Source organism: Drosophila obscura, unplaced genomic scaffold (assembly GCF_018151105.1).
Source record: "Drosophila obscura isolate BZ-5 IFL unplaced genomic scaffold, ASM1815110v1 contig_4, whole genome shotgun sequence".
Taxonomy (NCBI): domain Eukaryota; kingdom Metazoa; phylum Arthropoda; class Insecta; order Diptera; family Drosophilidae; genus Drosophila; species Drosophila obscura.
The window spans coordinates 3,817,833-3,840,934 of NW_024542828.1; the positions used below are offsets into that span (position 1 = coordinate 3,817,833).

Here is a 23,102-nt window from a genome sequence, read left to right on the forward strand (position 1 = left end):
CTTTGAGCCAACAGACACAAAAGGAGAAGTGATAAAGTGGTGTTCACCTTAACTTTCTTTCATTTCATCTCTGCCATAAGTTTTCTTTGGAGTTTTTTTCTTACCTGCCAAACAAGTTTTCTTCACTTGGGGTATCTGTCAAATCTCTGCCGAAAATTGCCAGCGTATGGCATGGCATTGCTATGAGCTTCTGAATGCAGGACAAACTCGGCTCCGGCTCCCATCATCAATTGTTGTCGATGGGTAAACAGAAGCTCACACACAGACAGTCGTACAGACAGATAGACAGATGGATGGACAGACAGAGGGACACATAAATATCTAACGAGTCAGAAATACAATCACAGCTGATGTTTCCGTCTCTGCAGCTGCTGCTGCTGCTGCTCCTATTGTTGTTGCTGTATGTTTGTGTATGTTTGTTGTAATAATATTAGTTTTTGCATTTATGTACAGAAGGAAAAGCATCTTTTGTTTTAGCTCTCCGTCTTTTGCCCGGACCTGAGCTGAGCTGAGCTGAGCAACACCGGAAGTAAGATTAATGCAATTGGGAAATCCCACACAGAGCAGAGTTCTTCTTATTGTTTGCTCTCCTGCTTGGCACTCAAATATGGGAAATGATATATGTACATACCTACATTTATTTGTATGCGAGTATTTCATTAGATGTGTATGTATGTACATATGTACGAGTGTATTCCAATTCCCCACCCACACAAGTGAGTCTCGTCGAACTGCAGATTTATTAAACAAACACACGAATTGATTGCCATGGAAATTATGTACATAACCAAACTACAAACTACAGACAGAGATACGGATACGAATATGTGCCATGGAATACATAGAATAGAAATAGAGTCTGCTGGAATTTAAGACATCGTTTTCGGTACAAGATAAACGAGAGGTTTATGAAAAGTTCTCCCTCAATCCACATTCATTTGTTTAGATCAAAAATCATTTCGATTGTTTGGCCACTTCATACGGTCCAAAGGCACGCACATGCTCCCGTATCCTTACCGCATTGATGGCTATGAAGCCACCCGCATCCTGTGGCACATATCCGCCATGCACGTCCATCGACACGAGCTGCTCGTTGTACAGCGAACCGCCAGCCGCGGAGGCCTTGCGGGCAATGGCACGGCAATAGCCGGGGGCCAGCTCAATGGTTACCTGACCCGAGACCCGCTGCTCGGCCAGCTCAATGCAGCGCCGGGCATAGATGGCCTCGGGACTGAACCAGAAGCCATTGTACACATAGTCGGTCATGCGATCGCGCAGCACCTGCTTGGTGCGGAGCACCTCGCGGTCCAGGGCGAATACCTCCAGATCCTGGTGCGCCGTGAAGAGGATGGTGCCGCCCGGTGTCTCGTAGACACCACGTGACTTGAGTCCCACGTAGCGATTCTCGACAATGTCGATGCGACCGATGCCATAGGAGCCGCCCACAACATTGAGGAACTTCAGCATCTCCAGGGGTGTGCGATAGACGAACTTGCCGGCCACGTCCTCGACACTGGTGGGCAGACCGTGCTCAAAATGGATGACAACACGGACGGGCTGTCGGGGGGCTGCCACCAAGGGATCGACGGTCATCTCGTAGAGGCTGGTCGGTGCCACCGTATTGGGATTCTCCAGCACACCAGACTCGTAGCTAATGTGCAGGATATTGGCATCGGTGCTCCAGGGAGTGGACGGCTTGGCGCTCACCTCAATGCCATTCGCCTGGGCATAGGCTATGAGATCCTGGCGCCCCTGAAAGCGCCGACAGAACTCCACGTCGCGCCACGGGGCGATGATCTGAGTTAGTTCGAGAGAAACATTAACAACGTGTCTCGTTCAAAGATAATCAAAGGCATTGATTAGATTGGCTTATCAAGCCGCTGCTAGACCCACCTTCAGATCCGGCTTGAGTGCATAGGCGCAGAGCTCAAAGCGCACCTGGTCGTTGCCCTTGCCGGTGGCGCCATGGGCCAGGTACTTGGCATTGTATTGACGCGCCACCTCCATCAGGGCCACGCTGATGCAGGGCCGGGCCAGCGAGGTGCCCAGAAGATAACGTAAATAACGTAATAACGTAATTTCCGGTAATCTTTCTCTAATCGGAACACATCTTATCAGCTGCCACGAGCGATTCTCTCTTTAGTTGTTCACTGAAATAAAGGGCATATTAGCCGAGGGCGTTAGCAACAATCTAAAAGCAGCTTCAAAGAAAATATAAGGCAGTTTGAACAGCAAACCACGCTGCAAAATGTAAACAAACAGCCAGTGTTACCACACTCAGTGTTGCCCTTAAGTAACAAATTATTTCAAAATCTGTACCTATCCAATATCGTTTTAGAATGCAGTCATGACGCTACTCAGCTTATATTTATTCTTCTTTTAAATTTTTTAACAATTTATTACACTGCATTCCATATATTCTTCGATATATCAGAATCGGTGGTATTAATGAATCAGCCGCTGTTTCACGGGTCCCGGGACAGTATTCCCGTGTTTCAATGTGGCCCCACTGGGTCAATGGGTTCGTAATGAATCTACTTTGGTCACATTGAACACACGCTTTTAATTCGGGGATAATCGCATTCTTTGGATTTTTCATTTTCATAAATAAAAATAAAATAAAATGGGTCTAAGTAAGTATAGTTAAATAATTGCTGCAACATAGCATAGCACCACATGCTACACATTTTAATCATTCACAAAGACTCGGAGAACTTCTGGCAAAACCTCTTGGAACATGTGGCGCAGGCCGCAGCCATTCAGGAGAATTCGAAGCTAAGCGAAATCATAAAAAACGATTTAAAGAAGACATTGCAGTGGAAATTCCCCCTAAATATGCCGTTCGAGGTGAGATTGTTTGGCTCTCGCATAATGGGCGTGGGCAGCTTCGAATCGGATTTAGATATTTTGGTAGTTTTAGGTAATTACCATTCCATTTGTGTGTGTGTGTCCCGACTAATATCTGCGTACCCTGACAGGCAACTCTTGTGATGTATATAACGAGAAGCTTACCCCGAAAGTGATGTCGAATCTGGACAGGATCACGAACGCGATCCTAGAGAATGGATCTGATTGGGATCTTAAAAAAGTGAATGACCGATATTTTCCACTCGTCACTGTCCTGCATAAGGGGACGAACATCAAATGCGACATCAATTTCCTCAACAGCATGTCCTGTGATCAGAACCAATTGGTCAACTACATCTTCAAGCTGCAGCCCATGGGTGGGTGTTAACTAATGAACGTGCAGCAAACTTGAACTTTCTGTTCCCGCAGCTCGCTACATGGTGATATTTCTGCGTGCCTGGTCCCAAGAGCACGGCATCAAAAAATACTTTCGCAGCCACATCTTCATATTGCTGGTGATATTCTTCCTGCAAGTGCAGGGCCATCTACCAGCCGTTAAAGAACTTCAGGCAGGTCTTCTTCCCAATATCCCACGTAAGTAGAAATGCTTTGGATACAAAACAAAATTATTTACTTGGGTACTTACATATTTTTGTTTCGAAATCGCAGCATGGACATCCAATTTTAACGAATTTCCATTGTCAACGTTTGGCATGAAGGAAATTGAAGTGAACGAAAACCAAACACGCCAGATCTTATTCGAATTCTTTAAGTATTATTCCACATTTGCTTTTGACGAGTTCGTTGTGTGCCCCTACCTGGGAAAATGCATTTTTCGCAGAAAGATAAAGGAGACAATTCGCGTATGGTGGGTTTAACACATTACACTGTTCATTTATTCTTTAATTTTACTAGTTGTAATATTTCAGGTACCGCCAAGATCCGTTGAGAACTGCTGTGTTCATACAAGACCTGATACTCTTGGTCGACAACAAAGGATTCCGAATAAATGCGCAGTATTTAAGGGAGTTTCAGCACCAGTGCAGCTTGGAATGAAACCGATTTGAATTAATTACGCTGTCCACAAATTGTCTACGGGAACACCTTTGCGGCCTTTCATTCCGGATAGGATTGATACGAAACCCGGCGAACTTCTTCTCAGATGGAACTCTTTCCTTAGATTTTAAAATATTCAAAATATCCACAATAAAATGGATTAACCACAGAGATTTTATTTGATTTAATTGCACTTGACCTCCACATCTGTACCGATTATTGCGGCTGTCAGTCTGAGAGGCAAACGCCTTTGCAGCCTTCCACTCCGTGAAGGAAGCGCCATTGACCCACAGCGCTCACGACTGGATGACCATGGTTCGATTGGGAATTCAATTAATCTATGCTAAATCATTTACATAAATTATAATCCAATTGGTGGGCCTGTGGCGGCGGGTATAAAAGGACATGGCTCAGCCGGCGATGGATAGGAGACCTCTGAAAATGCAGACCCACGTGCAGTTCCGTCTGGTCAGACTTCTGCTGCAGACATCTGTGCTGCTCTTCGTCATCTGGCACCACTGCAGCGCCATGTAAGTTAGCCGCACATACCACGTTCGTAGTATATTTGGTAATTAATTTGATAATTTTTCCATCCAGGGATCTTCAGACAAGGCCATGCCGAGAAGGCAGCGACGACATCACCCAATGTCCCAAAAGTTTCTTCACTCTTAAGCGGGACAATTGCGTGGAGCGGCACTTTTGCTATCTGCAGGTGAATGAGACATGTTTCAACCAGGAGGAGAGCAGGTGTGCGCCAGGACTTACCTGTTCGTGCAACAGATGCATGAACTGCAACATCCACTATTGTGCGCTGGAACTCTGCACCCTACGTGAGTTCAAGAAGCGCCTGCCGAACCGCTTGCTGCCGTGGTACAGACCCCGCTGGATGGAACTGGCCGCTGACAAGTAACCACCAAACGTGCAAACACCCAACCAACCGCCTGCTCAGCCCAAGGACCAATCTCTTCAGTCTCCTCACACGTATTTAACTATTTGCATCTGTATGCATTTAACATATTAATCGCGAATAAATGACATGAACATGAATCATATTAAAAGCAGAATAAAACAGTCGTTGCATGAAAAATTCGGACAGAAACATATGTAACACTATTTTTATGAACTTTCAGATCAAGTAGGCCGAGCATTGTCATGATTTGCCGTATCGACTGGAAATATTTTAGTCTGCGACTAGAATTCTTTGGAATAACACTTAAATTCTTTTCTAAATAAAACCTCTAGAAATTATACAAAAATCTCTGTGGTTCCTATAAAAATTAAAAATGTCAACACACGTTTTAAAGCGTTTGCGCGACCGCAATCCAAGCAGGCGGCTGATTGTTGTTTTTTTTTTTTGTGCTTTTAAAACTGAAAATCCCTAGCAAGCCTGTGAAAATAAATAGATAATTAGAAAATATAACTTTTTTTGTTATTAATTTTAATTTTTTGCTTTAAAAATTCCTTTCACATGTTTTCTGCAGCTGCAGTGCTGCACTTTCGCCCAAGCTCCAACAATACAAGGTAAGGCATTCGGGCATAAACTGTTAGCCTAAAATGTTTGCCAACCTCTCCCCCTCTCACACTCCCACGCGCTCTTTTACATACACAAACACAACAGCCACAGCTAAAACCAATCAATTGCGATTTGATTGTTTTTTGATTTCTACTGCAAGTCGCGGATCTCACCTATTATTGATATACCTTTGTTTTGCCTATCGGCACCGCGGAGGCGTTTTGGTATATTTTAGCGCTTCTTTAATACCTAAAACCCAAATGTGTGCGATTGTGTGAAAAAAACATATTTAACGAATTTAAAACACCAAAACCATTTAAATGGACACTGCATCCGACAACAGTGACGATGAGGGGTCCATTGGCAATGGTGGGGGCGATTTCGGCATGGATCTAACCGGTATTCTCTTCGGTAACATTGACTCCGATGGCAGGTTGCTGGCGGACGACGAGAGGGGGCACGGCTTTGATGCGGAGCTGCGTGAAAATCTTGGATCCCTGGCGAAGTATGTCTTGTAGCGAATATATTTATGAAATTTAGCTAACGAGTGTGGCCACTCATCAGGATGGGTCTCAATTCGTTGCTGAGCGAGGTGATTGACACCAAAGATGCCGAAGCCTCGTCCGACGACGATGAGGATGAGAAGCAGCGGCCCACGCCGGATGCCGCCACCGCCGCTGGCATGAGTGTCTTCGATGCGTTGAAGGCTAGCGTGAAAAAGGAGGAGAACGACGATGGCACCGTCACGGCACAGGACGATGCGATTGATTATTCGGACATAACCGAACTGTCCGAGGATTGTCCACGCACGCCGCCAGAGCAGGTGTCATACGATGACCTGGAAGATGCCATACCGGCATCCAAGGTTGAGACAAAGCCAAGTGAGTAATGCCCAATGGTCCGTCCATTATAGGGGGAAGAGTGTCTCTCATGTGTGCCACTGTGCTCCATTCATACAGCCAAGGATGACAAAGAACTGATGCCGCCACCCAGTACTCCTCTGGGGCGGGCAGCTGGTGGCACCGGGCCTGAAGAGGTCGCCACCAAAACACCGAGCCCCGAGGGCAGCGGTTCATCAGGCAGTAGTGAGGCCAAAGCCAGTGGTGGTGACCCCAAGGGTAAGCGCAAAGATTTGTAAATCTGTTGAGAGTGGATTATGCATTGTGGTGTCCTTTGGGTGTCCCTTCAAGACGATCGCAGACTGGACACACCCCTGGCCGACATCCTGCCCTCCAAGTACCAGAATGTGGATGTCCGGAAGCTCTTTCCCGACTTTCGGCCAAACAAAGTTCTGCGGTTTTCACGCCTCTTCGGTCCGGGGAAGCCCACAAGCATGCCACAAATCTGGCGCCATGTCCGCAGGCGGCGTAGGAAACGGAATCAGTCGAGAGATCAAAAGGTACGGCTGCATCCTCGGTGCAAGTTGTTCATTCAAACATACATACATATCTCTCGCTTGCAACTAGACGTCGAACACTGGTGGGTCCGACTCGCCCAGCGACACCGAGGAGCCTCGCCATCGTGGCTTCAATTTGTTCTTTGCCAACGAACCCACGCCCGCGGCTTGCATGTCCGATGATGAGGAGAAGCTGCTCAGCGATCTGAATCGCGTCGATGTGCGGCAGGAGGGGCCCGAGAATGGTGAGAACAGCGACCAAAAGCCCAAGGTGGCCGATTGGCGCTTCGGACCTGCACAGATCTGGTACGATATGCTCGAGGTGCCCGAATCGGGCGATGGTTTCAACTACGGCTTCAAGATGAAGTCCACAGCCAACAACCAGTCCAAGGACACTGTCGTCCCCGAAGAGCCACCCGGAGGCATCAAGACAGAGGCAGTTGGCGGCGACAGCGAGAAGGCCACCCTAGCGGAAGATGCCTTTCTGATGGTCTCCCAAATGCACTGGGAGGACGATGTCGTCTGGGATGGCAACGACATCAAGGCCAAGGTGATGCAAAAACTCAACTCCAAGACAAATGCTGCTGGATGGTTGCCCTCCAGCGGCTCTCGCACAGCAGGCGCCTTCAGTCAGCCGGGCAAGTCGACAATGCCCGTGGGCAGCAGTGGCAGCTCCAAGCAGGGCTCCTCGGCCGCCAGCAAGAAGGCACAACAGAAGTGAGTGCATCTCGGAGGGCAGAGAACTAGCAAATAAATAATATTTGTATATTTTTGAACAGTGTGCAGAACAAGCCCACAGAAGTGCCCGACGATACGTGGTACAGTCTGTTTCCCGTGGAGAATGAGGAGCTGATCTACCAAAAGTGGGAGGACGAAATCATTTGGGATGCCCAGCAGATGACCAAGGTGCCAAAGCCAAAGGTTCTGACGCTGGATCCCAACGATGAGAACATTATATTGGGCATACCCGACGACATTGATCCCTCGAAGATCAACAAGAACATTGGGCCACCGCCAAAGATCAAGATACCGCATCCGCACGTCAAGAAGTCAAAGATTCTGCTGGGCAAGGCGGGCGTCATCAATGTACTGGCAGAGGATGCACCACCGCCGCCGCCCAAGAGTCCAGATCGGGATCCCTTTAACATCTCAAATGACACGTGAGTGACATGCACAACCATAGGAACCATAGCAAATACTTAACTTAACTTACTTAAAATACTTAACTTCATTTATTCCCCAGTTACTACGCACCCAAGACGGAGCCTTCAACCCTACGCATGAAAGTGGGCGGCGGGAATCTCATTCAGCACTCGACGCCAGTGGTGGAGCTGCGCGCTCCCTTTGTGCCCACGCATATGGGGCCAATGAAGCTGCGCTCCTTCCATCGACCGCCGCTGAAGAAGTACTCGTATGGGCCGCTAGCCCAGGATACGCATCAGAATGTCTACGCCCTGCTGAAGCACATCGTGAAGAAGGCCAAGCAGCGGGAGGTTGAGCGTATAGCCTCTGGCGGTGGTGATGTCTTCTTCATGCGCAATCCAGAGGATCTCAGTGGCAAGGATGGGGACATTGTCCTTGCGGAGTTCTGTGAGGAGCATCCGCCGTTGATGAATCAAGTGGGGATGTGCTCCAAGATCAAAAACTACTACAAACGGAAAGCGGAAAAGGATAGCGGACCGCAGGACTATGTGTACGGTGAGGTGGCCTTTGCCCACACCAGTCCCTTCCTCGGCATCCTCCATCCGGGCCAGTGCATCCAGGCGCTGGAGAACAACATGTACCGTGCGCCCATCTACCCGCACAAGATGGCCCACAATGATTTCCTCATCATTCGCACCAGAAACACATACTGGATACGCGCGGTCACGGCCATTTTCACTGTAGGACAGGAGTGTCCACTGTACGAGGTGCCGGGACCCAATTCGAAGCGCGCAAACAACTTTACACGTGACTTCCTGCAGGTGGGAAGCCCAGCCCCTCTCTTTTAGTGTTCCTCTCTGATCAGTTCTGGCGCCCTTTCAGGTGTTTATCTATCGCTTGTTTTGGAAGAGTCGCGACCAGCCCCGGCGCATACGCATGGACGACATCAAGCGCGCCTTTCCCGCCCACTCGGAGAGCAGCATTCGGAAGCGTCTGAAGCAGTGCGCGGATTTCAAGCGCACGGGCATGGACAGCAATTGGTGGGTGATCAAGCCCGAGTTTCGGCTGCCCTCCGAGGAGGAGATACGCGCCATGGTCTCGCCGGAGCAGTGCTGTGCCTACTTTAGCATGATTGCCGCCGAACAGCGGCTAAAGGTAGGCATGCCTCCAACTCCTCCAACGAATCCTAAACTCATTTTCCACTCCGATTTTTAAAAGGATGCTGGCTACGGGGAGAAATTCCTGTTTGCCCCCCAAGAGGATGACGATGAGGAGGCCCAACTGAAGCTGGACGATGAGGTGAAGGTGGCCCCCTGGAACACCACGCGTGCCTACATTCAGGCCATGCGTGGCAAGTGTCTGCTGCAGCTGAGCGGCCCCGCAGATCCCACGGGCTGCGGTGAGGGCTTCTCGTATGTGCGAGTGCCCAACAAGCCAACAGTAAGGACTACAGCCCCCACTCCAGCGTGCACATGCTAATCCTTTTTTCCAAATAGCAAACAAAAGAGGAACAGGAATCGCAGCCAAAGCGTTCGGTAACGGGAACCGATGCCGATCTGCGTCGTCTGCCGCTGCAAAGGGCCAAGGAGCTGTTGCGCAAGTTCAAGGTGCCCGAGGAGGAGATCAAGAAGCTCTCCCGCTGGGAGGTCATCGATGTGGTGCGCACCCTGTCCACGGAGAAGGCCAAGGCCGGAGAGGAGGGCATGGACAAGTTCTCGCGTGGCAATCGCTTTTCCATTGCGGAGCACCAAGAGCGCTACAAGGAGGAGTGCCAGCGCATCTTCGATCTGCAGAATCGCGTGCTCGCCAGCTCTGAGATACTGTCCACCGATGAGGCCGAGTCCTCTGCCTCCGAGGAGTCTGATTTGGAGGAGCTGGGCAAGAATCTGGAGAATATGCTGTCCAACAAGAAGACCTCCACGCAGCTTTCGCTGGAGCGGGAGGAACAGGAGCGACAGGAGCTGCTGCGACAGCTCGACGAGGAGCATGGCGATGGGGCCAGCAGGGCCAAGGCCAAGGAGGATGCCTCTCAGCAGCCGCTGGCCAATCAGAATCAGGGCCGCATTCTGAAGATCACGCGCACGTTCAGGGCCATAGATGGCAAGGAGTTCACCCGCGTGGAGACGGTCCGCCGGCAGCCCGTGATTGATGCGTACATCAAGATCCGCACTACGAAGGACGAGCAGTTCATCAAGCAATTCGCCACGCTGGACGAGCAGCAGAAGGAGGAAATGAAGCGCGAAAAGCGGCGCATCCAGGAGCAGCTGCGGCGCATTAAGCGCAACCAGGAGCGCGAACGCCTCGCCCAGCTGGCCCAGAACCAGAAGCTGCAGCCCGGCGGCATGCCCACCTCGCTGGGCGATCCCAAGAGCTCTGGCGGCCATGCGCACAAGGAGCGCGATCACGGCTACAAGGAGGTCAGTCCCTCGCGCAAGAAGTTCAAGCTGAAGCCAGACCTCAAGCTGAAGTGCGGCGCCTGCGGCCAGGTGGGGCACATGCGCACCAACAAGGCCTGTCCGCTGTACACGGGCATGCAGAGCAGCCTCTCCCAGTCGAATCCCTCGCTGGCCGACGACCTCGACGCGCAGAGCGAGCCGGAAACCAACATGGACGATGACGATCTGGTGAATGTGGACGGCACTAAGGTGACGCTCAGCAGCAAGGTGCTGCGGCGTCATGGCGAGGAGAGCAAGCGCCGCAGCAGCATGGGCCTGAGCCTCAAAATGTCTCGCGATGGCAAGAAGAAGCGGCGTCTGGGCAACGACCTCCACTGCGACTATCTGCAGCGGCACAACAAGACCGCCAATCGACGACGCACCGACCCGGTGGTGGTGCTCTCCTCCATACTGGAGCTGATCCTCAATGAGCTGCGCACAATCCCTGATGTGTCGCCGTTTCTGTTCCCCGTCAACTCGAAGAAAGTGCCGGACTACTATCAGGTGGTCACAAAGCCCATGGACCTGCAGACCATGCGGGAGTACATTAGGCAGCGTCGCTACACCAGTCGCCAGATGTTCCTCGAGGATCTCAAGCAGATTGTGGACAATTCAGCGCTATATAATGGCGCCCATAGCGCCTACACTGTGGCCGCCCAGCGCATGTTCGAGAGCTGCTACGGGCTGTTCCAGCAGCGCGAGGAGAAGCTGATGCGCGTGGAGAAGGCCATCAATCCGCTGTTGGGCGATGACGATCAGGTGGCCCTGTCCTACATCTTTGAAAAGCTGCACGCACAGGTGAAGCTCCTCACCGATGCGTGGCCCTTCCTAAAGCCAGTCAACAAAAAGAATGTGAGGGACTACTATCAGGTGATCAAGCGACCCATGGATCTGGAATGCATGCAAAAGACCATCGATGGTAAGTAGAGGCTCGTAACTTCGGCTACAAGTGTTCTAATGGTCCTCTTTCTTTGCAGCGCATGGCTATCACAGTCGGGAGGAGTACATGGCAGACATTGAATTGATGCATGCCAACTCTTTGCAGTACAATGGACCCGATCATCGCTTCACCAAAAACTCCACTACCATACGGGCATACACACGCACCCAACTGGAAGAGGTATCCCCCCTCCATATACATAGCTTCCCCATCCCAATCCATTTCTAAGCACGATTCTCTGATCTGTCGTTTAGTTGGCAGCCACTTGCCTGCCCCTCGAGGAGAATATTGCCAAGACCCGAGAGCTGGCCATGGAGAATGCACCCGAGTTCGATGAGGCCTGGGGCAATGATGATTACGATCTGGGGCGTGGCAGTCGCGGTAGTTCGCCCGGGGATGAGTACATCGATGTGGAGGGTAATGTGGGCGCCACCACAGCGGCCTCCATACACCGCAGCATGGGCTCCGATGGCCATATGTCGCATCATGCGACGCCAGTACGTAAACTGCCACGTCCGGCCGTGGGCGAGGTGAAACGTGGTCGGGGCAGGCCACGCAAGAGGCACAATCCCACCGAGGACGGTAAGTCCCAGCTCTGCTACGATCTCTGCCCCAGTATTTATGCATACAAACAGACACACATACTCGTATCTACATGTATCTCTCTCTCTCTCTCTCTGTGGTCTACTGTGAAACTCTATTGGTAATGAACTCACGCTTTCCTCTTCCACATCAATATGAATATGATATAAATATACAACAAAGTGTATCCCATGTTTCCTGATCCCTGTTCCCCCGATTATGGTTATGGTAGCCCCACCCACACAGATATCTGATCTGTCGAGCCTGCTTGTACCTACTAATACCCCAAACAAAAACTTGCCTTTAATCCACACTCGAAATCATTGAACTCCATTGGGAGTACTCATTCCTACCTATAGCTATTCAGTTGTATTCAGGTAGATCGTCCTAGATAGCGCATATCAATCATTAAAGCAATGCATGAATCTTCGCCATAAACTAAATTACATTTCGAAACAAGTAAAAAATATCTAGAAATTTGAATAAAGAAACCATTGCTTTGCACCACAGATTATAGAACATATAGATCACAGATGCCAGAATATAAAATAATTCACCATAAAATCTAACCAAGAGAATGAGAGTGTAAGCTGTTCTTAGCTGTTTTGTGATATATCTGAATATATATATGTGTAAGAGTTATGTTCTATAATCTTTGGTTTGCATTTAGCTTGAATCAAACATCTTTGGCTTTCCAATCCATGCTTCAGAGTAAGGCTAAGGCAGCAGCAAAATAGACCGACCTACCCCACCGAATTTCTTGCTTTTGATTTCCTTTTTGATTTGAGAGCTCTGTGTTTTCCTCTTCTCCTCTTATTAAATGTAATTGTGTGCATAACAAATGCGACTCTCCTCTTGATAAATACTGTTGTTGTTGCCACAAAACAAACACACATGCCACAAAAAACATTGCCACAAAACTGCAACAAATACTTTTACTGTACTTTTTCTAGTCAAAGCCCAGAATCCGGTTAAGCGTGGTCGGGGTCGTCCGAGGAAGGGTAGCCTAACATCAAACAAGAGTCAGGCGCAAGCTTACTTCCTGGATGAAGGTAAGCCTCTAACTACCAGACTAACGGATTGCAGACACACACCTCACCGCCACAACACATGTTTTTTCTTTATTTGTTAATTAATTTACACTTGAATTCAAAATTGATTTTCCCCAAAAAAAAAAACACCTGCCTAACAAACATCTAACACAAAATGCTTTGGATAATTTTGGTTTGCCTTTTAGTTTTTAACTTCATATGCATTTTTGGTTTACTAATCCCTAAGTCTTGAGTTTATTTCTTTGAAATTTGCATGATATCCCGAGTTACAAATTGGAAATTACTTTTAATTTAACTTGAAATTATTTATAGTCTTTTTTTTTTGGAGATTTATATCCTTGCAATGAGGCTGAAACTCGTACACTTTGATCAGCGCAGAGAAGAAATAAATTTCGATATATATATAATCAAATGTAACGAAGAGAATGAGAGCGTAAGCTGAGTTCCGTCGGTCTGTTTCTTCACAAAAAAAATCACATGGAAAAAAGTCCCTTTCCTTTGCGTTATAATATATAAAAAATCTGCCTTAGAAAGAATCGATAGAAGATCGATTTATTTCGATAGTTAACTTTTTTTAAAGAACACGATAGTTTTAAAAGAGAGCTCTTCTCTGCAAGGATATCTACATATAGCTTCGGTACGCCCGAAGATCACGTTCTCTCTTATTCACATTTTCATTGAATTATTCACTAACTTTTTGGTCACGTTTCCTCAGACCTGAATTTCTCCACAGACGAGGAGGATGATGAGGAGGAGGACTTCCAGGAGGTCTCCGAGGATGAGAATAATGCAGCCAACATACTGGATCAGGGCGAACGTATCCAGGCGCCCGCAGATGGCATGGACTACATCGACCCGAAGAACATTAAGACGGAGATCGACATCGAGGAGCAGCAGTTGGCAGGTGGGTGGAGCGGCAGTCGAGCGCTGGTCGGATCTGTCTTTGTATCTGTCTCTGTTTCAAGTTGATGATTGATTACTAATCGAAAAACTTCCTTCGAACTTTGACTCTGTCTGGATTCTGTTTCTGTTTCCGTCTCCGTTTTGCATTTCTATCCGCGTCCACTTGCCTATCCGCTGCAGAGGAGCCGTGCGGCGAGGATGACAGCCAGCAGGCGGCTGAAGCAATGGTGCAGTTGAGTGGCCTTGGCTTCTACGCTCAACAGCAGCAAGGTCTCTATTATCCCCACACCACCACCACCCACATATAAATGTTGTCCTGTCCCCTCGATGTTTTCCTTAAGCTCCGCTTGCTCTTGTCCTCCAATATTGTGTGTCCACCCATTAATCGCCATTCTGTATGTCTTCCAGATGAATCCATGGATGTGGATCCCAACTACGATCCCTCCGACTTTCTGGCCATGCACAAGCCGCGCCAGAATCTGGGTGAGCCCACCACCGCCCGTGGCGCCTTCTCGGACTTCATGGCCAACGTCCAGGACGACAATGGACAGTACAATCCACCGGAGGCGAGCACAAGTGCTGCTGCCGCAGCCGCCGCATCCGCTGCAGGCGCTCATGAGGATGAGTCGGGGGCGTTGCAAATGCCACCGACAAGCACCCTCAACAACGGCATGGGCATTGAGGAAGATCTGGACGTGTCGGACAGTGACGAGGAGGACGTTGGTCGGAGGCGCATCAAGAACGAAGTGTTTGACGACAACGAAATTGATATGCAACAGTCCCAGGCCTCGCATCACTCCCATCACTCGCAGCCCTACCATGTGGATGCCTCGAACGAGCCCGTGCTCGACTACCAGCAGCAGCCAATGGGCTTCACGAGTTCCCAACAGGCGATGGGTTTTTCTGGCGCCCAGCAGGCGATGAACTTTGCGGGCTCTCAGCAGCCAATGGACTTTACGGGCGCTCAGCAACAGATGGACTTTACGAGCTCCCAGCAGCAACAGCAGCAGCAGCAGCAACAGATAGACTTTCCGGTCGTCCAGCAGCCCATGGACTTTCCAGCCGCTCAACAGCCAATGGAATTTCCAGCACCCCAGCCGGGATTAGAGCAACAGCAACATCAGCAGCCACAACAGCAACTAGTGCAGGGGGATAATGATTATGCCTGGACATTCTAGGGGTGCAAGGACACCCCCAAAGAGGGGTCACGTCTATCGTTAAGAGAAACAGAACAGAAAAGGATCTTTAAGCAGCTGTAAATTGTTTAGAATCGGAATGCCTTGTAATGCTTTTCAGCGTTAGCCGATGATCATTTCCATGTTCTATTCAAATTTAATTTTTTTGCAATACTATTTGCGGTCTATGGGTGCCTGGGTGCCCTGGCCCGTGAAGATTTGTCATAAATCTATGTTTTCAATTGTGTTTTCGTCCTACATGTTTGTTTGTTTAAGCTGAATTTTTTAAATCATAAAATATACATTTAAGAACAACCAACCACCCAGAGTCAGGCTCTCGTCTCGTGTTTCTGGACTAGTAAAATAAATATGTATATGTAAGTAATAAAAGTGATTCAACTCGGAGCATTGCAAACGGAAGCCGCGTTACAGATCATTTAATAAGTAAATTTTTAATTTTATTCTTAGATTAACTTGCATTTCACAGTCGTCAGCGTCATCGTATCGTATCGTCGTAATGGAGGAGGCGAGGCGAGGCGTACCATACCACCCATTGTCGCCATTCCACCACCCCACACGCCCTGACCCATATTGCTTTTTGTGTTTTTTTTTTTTGTTTCGTTTGAGGTGCGCGCACATAAGTGTGTGGTGTGGTGTGTTGTGTGTTCGCTATGGCCCTGCGAGTATTCCAATGCGGTGGTGCAGACTCTTTACAAGAGCTTCAGGTGCCCGGTGACACGATCGATATCGGCTGCCGCAGCTGGGCCCACGGCCAGCACGGTCTTGGAGTTGGGCTCGATCTGGGTGCGACCGGCGTCGCGTATAAGGCACGTGTTCAGCTGCTGCCGTTCAGCAGCCTTCTTGATGGCCATCAGCTCTGCCTCGCTCTCCACGCGCACGGCTATTTTGGCACAGCCGCAGTTCTCCCAGGCGCGCAACAGACGCGGTATCCGCGTCACCGCGTTTTGGTAGGCGCCCACCGCCCCATGGCCACATTGAGCGGCAATCTTGCCCTTGCCCATCTTCAGGTCGTTCCGCACGACCAGAACCATTTTGAAGTTCTCGTTGATGCCACCATAGTTCTGCAAATTATTCGTGTAAATTAGCGCCCGCCTGGATGAGAGGATTGGAAGTAGGTCAGTATGTTCACCCTGTCGGATACGGCAGCAGCCTCCTGTGTGCTCGTGCTACCGGTCGCAGCCGCTGCTCCTTCGTCCGTCTCCTTGGACTCGCCGCGCTTGATGGCGTAGCGGTAGCCCACGAAAAATGATATCATCACAGCCATTCCATTGATGATTTGTGAAGTGTCCAGCAGTTTATCACCCATTTCGCTTTGTATCTCAGGCAGGCTTCTTTAAAATTTATTTCGCAAAAAAACGCAAAGTGTGGCGCTCACCAGTGTGACCGCCTGTAAATTTTTGCCCAAAATATAGGTTCACGTCGCTCGCTGAATACCCTGTTTTTAGAATTTTACTTTTTACATATTTTGCTACATCTGTTATCTACATATACAATGTATATTATACACTAATATGTAGATTCTACATGTACCATTTATATTCTACATCTTTTTCGCCAGAGGGCGCTCGCGCACTGATCAAGGCAGAGTGTGCAAGCGAGAATGAGATGAGTAGTGGGTCTCTTGCTGGAGGAGGCGGGCGAAGCAGCTGAAAAGTAAAAATCTATGTGCAGGGCTTTTTAACACGCACCGTTTCTATCAAAGATAAGTTCTCTAAGCTGTTCGGCAGTATGTGCACTATGAAAAAAGTGAAAGATGAACTTAATTCGTCCACATCGTCCGATTCGTCGTCTTCCTCGAACGATACTGTTATGTCTAACAATCTGTCTAGTCATTAGACTCTAGTGCTATCCAACAAAATTTATGTAACGCATGCCTGGAAAAAAGAAAATCGGTCTTATTGGGCCCCTGCAATCACGTTTGCAATGTGGTGACTGCTGGGCGAAATTTCAATGAAGCTATTAAAATAAAATGTCCAACCTGTTTGAACCCACACAAGCACAGTATGTTAGAATACATACTGAAATCTTAAGACAAAATCGGTTTCGGCATCTAAAAACTATTCTATGCATACAATCATCTATTTTGGAGTCATGAGGTGACTGTCATGAGCCCGCTTTTTGACATTAAAATCGCAACTTCTTGCGATCTGCGATAGCCGTAGCATGGTTGATAATTAAAAATTATGTCGGCACAAATTTGTCCCTGATAAGGCCGCATCCGCTTAGCTTGCCCCTCGGTCTATAGTTGTCAGTGAATCGATTGGGGTCCTGAGGTTCTCTGATGTTCCGACGTTGGTGAACCTTGTCTTATCGAATCTTTTCGGGAACAGAGTAAAAAGCGTTATAAAAGAGCTCAAAATCAATCTGAGGGGCAACCAATTGTTATCAATTACAGGTTTTATATCATTCGCTTGTCTCGACGAAACCTGCTACCAAACCCAATTCAGCAGGGCCTATCACTCCACTTCACCCCTTTCGAGCTGCCTGTTGTTTGCCATGAATTTCTGTAAGTGTCGCAGGCATAGGTGGAAGTGGGTCCTTACACTTAATAACGATTCCATTTACAGCAAGCCTTCTTCTGCTGGCCCTTGTGGCAGTAGTCGCAGACTCCCACAGAATCGCTCAGCCGTCTGAAGATCCCCAGGAGCCGTGCAGCACCACCACTCTCAAGCCACCATGTGACACGACACCAACACCCCCGCCTTCAACACCCTGTTCCACAACAACACCACCAACAACAATACCCTGTTCTACAACAACACCTCGGCCAGATCAACCCTGTGAGACGACAACAACTCCGAAACCCGATACACCGTCTACCACAACACCCTTTTCTACAACAACAACACCTCTGCCACCACCACCCTATTCTACAACAACAACACCTCTGCCACCACCACCCTGTTCTACAACAACACCTCGGCCAGATCAACCCTGTGAGACGACAACAACTCCGAAACCCGATACACCGTCTACCACAACACCCTGTTCTACAACAACAACACCTCTGCCACCACCACCCTATTCTACAACAACAACACCTCTGCCACCACCACCCTGTTCTACAACAACACCTCGGCCAGATCAACCCTGTGAGACGACAACAACTCCGAAACCCGATACACCGTGTACAACATCTCCTCCAAAATGAATCATAATCTATCATTAAAAAAATACTTTCAGAGTACCTGAAATGTCGGAAGGGACATCCAGTTCCGTTTATGGTTCCAGTTCAATCATGTACAAAATTGTATTAAGTGGCAATTTTGTTGACCATTTGATACTTAAACCATGTTTTATAAATAATCCAATGAAATAAAGTAATAAGAGCTAGTCAATAATTTAGAAAACTGACTACCATATCGTATAAAATAATATTTTCCGGGCTGAAAGTTTTAGCTAGCTGTTAGTACTAGATCGAATACAAAAATCAAGCAATATCATTTCCGCTCATGAACAAAAAAGAACCATTAGCCCATTTAGGCCCACTGGGGTACTTAAACTATAACTGTAATATAACTACAACAATTTGGAAACTCGAAAAATTATAGCGCATTGTAGATGACAGATATAGGGTAAAATAAAGGGTATTTACAAGCACATTATTTTCTGCGGCCTCAAGCAAATTGTTCGCCTGTCTTACCATAGACTTTTCTTGGTGGCTTAAGTGGGCTAAGGTGAACTGTTTCAGTTCGTTCACGTCAAGGAAACTTCGTTCATGAACGATCCAACACATACGTGTCTGTAATTCTGCCTTCGTGGACCTAGCATTTTTAAAACCCGATCGAATTCGCATTTAGCTAGATTAATTTAAGGAAATATACCCCACAAACCACACAGCCGCAACCATGGGCGTAGCAAGCATGCTGCAAATCGATGAGATGCTGGGCGATTTCAACAGAATGAACAAGCGTCAGGTGAGAGGAGAGCCGCCGCCTTGTGGGCTGGCGGCTGTGGCATTGTCGAAAGTGGCATTGTTAACAACGATGTTTCCTGCAGTCCCTGTATCAGGTGCTGAGCTTCGCCATGATTGTCTCGTCGGCCCTGATGATCTGGAAGGGTCTGATGGTGGCCACCGGCAGCGAATCGCCCATTGTGGTGGTGCTCAGTGGCAGCATGGAGCCGGCATTTCATCGCGGCGACCTGCTCTTCCTCACCAACTACAAGGAGGACCCTGTGCGCGTCGGCGAGATCGTTGTGTTCAAGGTGGAGGGCAGAGACATTCCAATAGTGCATCGCGTGATCAAGCTGCATGAGAAGTATGTTGTCACTCCAGGCTGCTGCAACTTTATCTGATTCCTGATTACTGTTATTGCAGGGAGGATGGCAGCGTCAAGTTCCTGACCAAGGGCGACAACAACAATGTGGACGACCGAGGCCTGTACGCGCCCAACCAGCTCTGGCTGACCAAAAAGGATATTGTGGGTAGGGCCAGGGGCTTCCTGCCCTACGTGGGCATCATCACCATCTTCATGAACGAGTATCCCAAGGTTAAAGTGAGTGATTGCCTAACTAACCCCTCGCCCAAGCTTCCCTTGCTGATCCTCTCTCGTTTCTCCATCTTTCAGTGGGCCATTCTCTCGATACTGGCAATATTCGTTCTGCTGCATCGAGAGTAGAGGCGGCGCGTTTATTTATAGGTACAATACAATAAGTAGGATCTGCGCCCAGAATATGCACAATCTCAGTCTAGAGTCTGTTTTGCATTTTTTCATTTGATCAATCCCGCAACGATTTTTCCTTTCCACGGCCCCCAAAACAAAACACGTCCGGAGTGTCCGGAGCTGAATTTCAATAAAAAATATATAACGATTTTTAATGATGTATCTTATAACAATCTACTTTGTAGCCTCAAAGCTGAGCAGTTCCTGCTTGAGCTGGCCGCCCCAGTGGTACTTGGAGTCTCCGTTCTTGGACACAATGCGGTGGCAGGGTATGAGAATAGCCACCTCATTGCGGCCCACTGCACTGGCCAAGGATCGCACTACCTCGGGGCGACCCATCTGCATCGCCAGCTCCTTGTAGGTGTACTTCTGACCACTCTTCACCTCCAGCAGAGCGGACCAGACAGCAGTCTCGAACTGTGATCCAATGATGGCAACGTCGATCACACATTCCACGTCCTTGCCGCCGGAGAAGAGTTTTTCGGTCCACTTCTGGATGGTGGCACTCTCCAGCTCCATCTTTGCACCGTGCGAACGATGCCTCGCCTCCTCAAGAGTGTCCTGGTCACTCTCCATGACGAAATACAGCAGACAAATTGCGTCTTGAGCTTCACTCTGAACATCGTCCAAGGGCACCACGCCCATTAGCATGCGCCCAAACTTGGTGTCGACGAAGCCATAGCGGATCAGGCGTGGTCTCCTTGTCATCATAGTCAAGCGGATCTTTAAATTCTCGGAAAACCACATTTTATTTGCTAAATTCGAAAAAGACAACAAAATGCCGGCTATCAGTGTGACCGCGGTGCAATCATTAAAAAATACCGCTTGACCCTCAGAAATGTAACGAAATATACATTGTCATTATCAAAATATACCGTAAATACTGACTGGCATGACAAAATATTTCTCGATTTTGATATTCGGTTCAATATTACTAGCTAGTTAGCCCTCTCAGCCCTTAACATATAACTTTATCCAATTCTTCAATAAATTTTTTAAAAGATTGGCCAGTTTTCATAACTTTTTTTCATTGGATTGTTTACATAATAAGGTTCAAACAAAAACGGCCAAAGCATAAAACGTAAATGTTGACTAAATGTGACGTCAGTGTTGCTGGTCAACCAAGCTTCTTTTATGCGTATGTACTTTTGTATACCTTATTTCTTTTAATTGATGTTAAATGTTTTGTTCCAAGCTCCAAGCTATGATTGTATCCTAGATTGACATGTTTTTTACATATTAATGCACATGTTTGTGTTTTATATATACATTTATCCCGGTTCTCATACCTATTATTGGAACACGTCAGCTGCCAAATTTCGTTAATATCTGGAAAACTGAGACTGAGTAGTTTCTGCATTAATTGGAGCCTGAAATTACAAACAATATCTCAAGTCCATAATATCCATTTTCCCAAGGTATGCAGATTGTTGCTCATTCCTTGCCAAAGTTGCACAACAATGCTGCTACTTCATTCCCCATGTTGCTGAAATTTTTCCCATACAAATCAAATGTATCATACGGGAACGCGTATGGAATGACGTATGGAATAAAGATTCATTGTTGCGTCATTCCATACGCGTTCCCGTAAGATACATTTGATTTTGTATGGGAAAAATTTCAGCAACATGCTGCCACACCACGAAAATGAGGGGAAAGTCTCCATAAAAACACTCTTTTCTCCACTGAAAAGAGAGCACTCTCCACGAATTGAGAGCGAGTTTTGCAAACTCTCCACGAATTGAGAGCGAAAAATGTCAGTATTTTTGGTGCGCTAAATTGAGTTTGGCGGTCAATTTGAAATGTGTCTTAATATTTGGAAAAATAACTTGATTTGTTTTGTCGAGTGACCTCAGAAACCGAGAACCAGTAACCAGTAAATAACAAAAAAAAAAAAATTAATAATTTTTTTAGCCCGATACTATCACGATAGTATCGATTGTTTTTTCAATACATTCGACGTTGATATTCCTCGATATTGATATTCTGTTTAATATTACCAGCTAGCTGGGACTTTCAGCCCTAAACAAACAATTTTATCCAATTCTTCAATAAATTTTGTAAAAGATTGGCTAGTTTTCATAACTTTTTTTCATTGGATTGTTTACATAATAAGGTTCAAACTAAAACGGCCAAAGCATAAAACGTAAGTGTTGACTAAATGTGACGTCATTGTTGCTTGTCAACCAATTTTCTTCTATGCGTATGTACTTTTGTATACCTTATTTCCTTTAGTTGATGTTCAATTTGTTGTTCCAAGCTGCTTTGAAACAATAATATTGAATAATAGTATACACGTATCATACATTATGTAAAATCGCTCTAGGAGAAGCAATGTGTAATATCCTTTTCCCACACAGCATATCCATGAGGAACGGTGGGAATTTTTGACAGATGTGAAACTCCTCAATTTTTAATTTAGCTAGCCCTCTTCACTTCGAAAAAGAAGAGCCAATATAATTAAATTTAATTAAATCGATTGGAACTTGATTATATATACTTTTATATACAGATATACCGTATATATACTTTGAACTCGATTTCGACGTCAAAATAAAATAGCCCGTAAAGTATATAATATATATCGATAAGTAATTTTAGGCAAATGATGATGTTTTGGTATGATAAGTTCGATATTTTAAAATTTTCAATATTTGTGCGCGCAATTTAAATCACATCATATCATAATAAGTGTTTGAAGCTAGTTTCAGTTAGCAGTTTGCAACGATATTAACACATTTTCAAACGCTGAATGAATGTAATTTGTTGTCAGTTAATGACTAATATTCGATATAGCCCAAATAGATTTAACCAGAAATATATTTTCCATATTCTCTTGCTGGCAAATTTTTTTTTAGCAATCTATAATGTGGCCTTAAAATCGTATCGATCATCCATATGCAAAATTACTTTGGTCAGAAGGTATTTGATGAATTTCCTTTGCACGCAGAATTACTCATGATATCAAAAAGCGACAAATCCCTGAAAGAATTTTAATTTCCCATAAACATGTGATATGTGTTTGTGTTGAATTAATCCCTAGAAAAGGTCTGTCATAATGATAGATTTGCATAAAATGTGTTGACCATGAGACCATACAATTAATCAATATATAATATGTGCACATTTTCCAGCAAAGTTTCCCCCATTGGATGGATGTACTGATAACACGCCGCCATTCTATTTCTATTTAGTTCTCGGAAGTTAAATCTCCATCATTGTAATGCCAGCAACGCTGCTGATAATAATAATGCCATCAGTTTGTATCAACAATCGGTTTTTGTTTATTGTTTCTTTAAATACAATTATAATTATATTACAATTAGGACTAGATTAAATATACAGACGTACATCAAGATTAGACTCTAAGCAAAA

At 46.8% G+C, this 23,102-nt stretch overlaps 7 protein-coding genes across 10 annotated transcripts; 4 read left to right on the forward strand and 3 right to left on the reverse strand.

Moving 5' to 3' along the window:
- Window positions 1–721: 721 nt before the first annotated feature.
- LOC111073941 (argininosuccinate synthase) lies at window positions 722–2,055 on the reverse strand (the record flags this gene model as incomplete). Its single annotated transcript, XM_041594942.1, has 2 exons — window positions 722–1,797; window positions 1,894–2,055. Coding segments are annotated over 2 exons (1,005 nt in total), but the record flags the coding sequence as incomplete, so codon positions are not given.
- A 385-nt stretch (window positions 2,056–2,440) lies between these two features.
- LOC111073951 (terminal uridylyltransferase Tailor-like) lies at window positions 2,441–4,082 on the forward strand. The gene is made up of 6 exons (XM_022366522.2): window positions 2,441–2,633; window positions 2,705–2,920; window positions 2,979–3,224; window positions 3,277–3,441; window positions 3,517–3,715; window positions 3,777–4,082. The coding sequence occupies exons 1-6, from the start codon at window positions 2,624–2,626 to the stop codon at window positions 3,901–3,903; spliced, it is 963 nt and encodes a 320-aa protein (XP_022222214.1). The 5' UTR covers window positions 2,441–2,623; the 3' UTR covers window positions 3,904–4,082.
- Window positions 4,083–4,342: 260 nt separating this feature from the next.
- LOC121404791 lies at window positions 4,343–5,338 on the forward strand. Its single transcript, XM_041595157.1, has 2 exons — window positions 4,343–4,433; window positions 4,501–5,338. The coding sequence occupies exons 1-2, from the start codon at window positions 4,345–4,347 to the stop codon at window positions 4,811–4,813; spliced, it is 402 nt and encodes a 133-aa protein (XP_041451091.1). The 5' UTR covers window positions 4,343–4,344; the 3' UTR covers window positions 4,814–5,338.
- A 314-nt stretch (window positions 5,339–5,652) lies between these two features.
- On the forward strand, window positions 5,653–15,457 carry LOC111071400 (transcription initiation factor TFIID subunit 1). 4 transcript variants are annotated; one of them, XM_022362713.2, is made up of 16 exons: window positions 5,653–5,921; window positions 5,981–6,297; window positions 6,376–6,534; window positions 6,607–6,815; window positions 6,883–7,529; window positions 7,592–7,972; window positions 8,056–8,776; window positions 8,838–9,110; window positions 9,174–9,395; window positions 9,452–11,309; window positions 11,368–11,510; window positions 11,585–11,912; window positions 12,866–12,964; window positions 13,680–13,868; window positions 14,048–14,137; window positions 14,276–15,457. In XM_022362713.2, exons 1-16 carry the CDS (start codon window positions 5,737–5,739, stop codon window positions 15,043–15,045), a joined length of 6,591 nt encoding a protein of 2,196 aa, XP_022218405.2. In that variant the 5' UTR covers window positions 5,653–5,736; the 3' UTR covers window positions 15,046–15,457. The 4 variants fall into 4 exon arrangements, with proteins under 4 accessions (XP_022218405.2, XP_022218424.2, XP_022218416.2 ...); XM_022362732.2 differs by lacking the exon at window positions 12,866–12,964; XM_022362724.2 differs by lacking the exon at window positions 14,048–14,137 and having other exon boundaries at window positions 5,654–5,921; window positions 14,276–15,456.
- Window positions 15,443–16,469, reverse strand: LOC111071418 (probable peptidyl-tRNA hydrolase 2). Its single transcript, XM_022362749.2, has 2 exons — window positions 16,193–16,469; window positions 15,443–16,124 (listed from the first exon to the last, which is right to left on the reverse strand). Exons 1-2 carry the CDS (start codon window positions 16,367–16,369, stop codon window positions 15,753–15,755), a joined length of 549 nt encoding a protein of 182 aa, XP_022218441.1. The 5' UTR covers window positions 16,370–16,469; the 3' UTR covers window positions 15,443–15,752.
- A 2,324-nt stretch (window positions 16,470–18,793) lies between these two features.
- Window positions 18,794–19,877, forward strand: LOC111071700 (signal peptidase complex catalytic subunit SEC11A). Its single transcript, XM_022363183.2, has 4 exons — window positions 18,794–18,980; window positions 19,063–19,322; window positions 19,382–19,559; window positions 19,632–19,877. The coding sequence occupies exons 1-4, from the start codon at window positions 18,912–18,914 to the stop codon at window positions 19,680–19,682; spliced, it is 558 nt and encodes a 185-aa protein (XP_022218875.1). The 5' UTR covers window positions 18,794–18,911; the 3' UTR covers window positions 19,683–19,877.
- Window positions 19,854–20,547, reverse strand: LOC111074901 (regulatory protein ada). Its single transcript, XM_022367883.2, has one exon. The coding sequence runs from the start codon at window positions 20,472–20,474 to the stop codon at window positions 19,902–19,904; it is 573 nt and encodes a 190-aa protein (XP_022223575.2). The 5' UTR covers window positions 20,475–20,547; the 3' UTR covers window positions 19,854–19,901.
- Window positions 20,548–23,102: the final 2,555 nt, after the last annotated feature.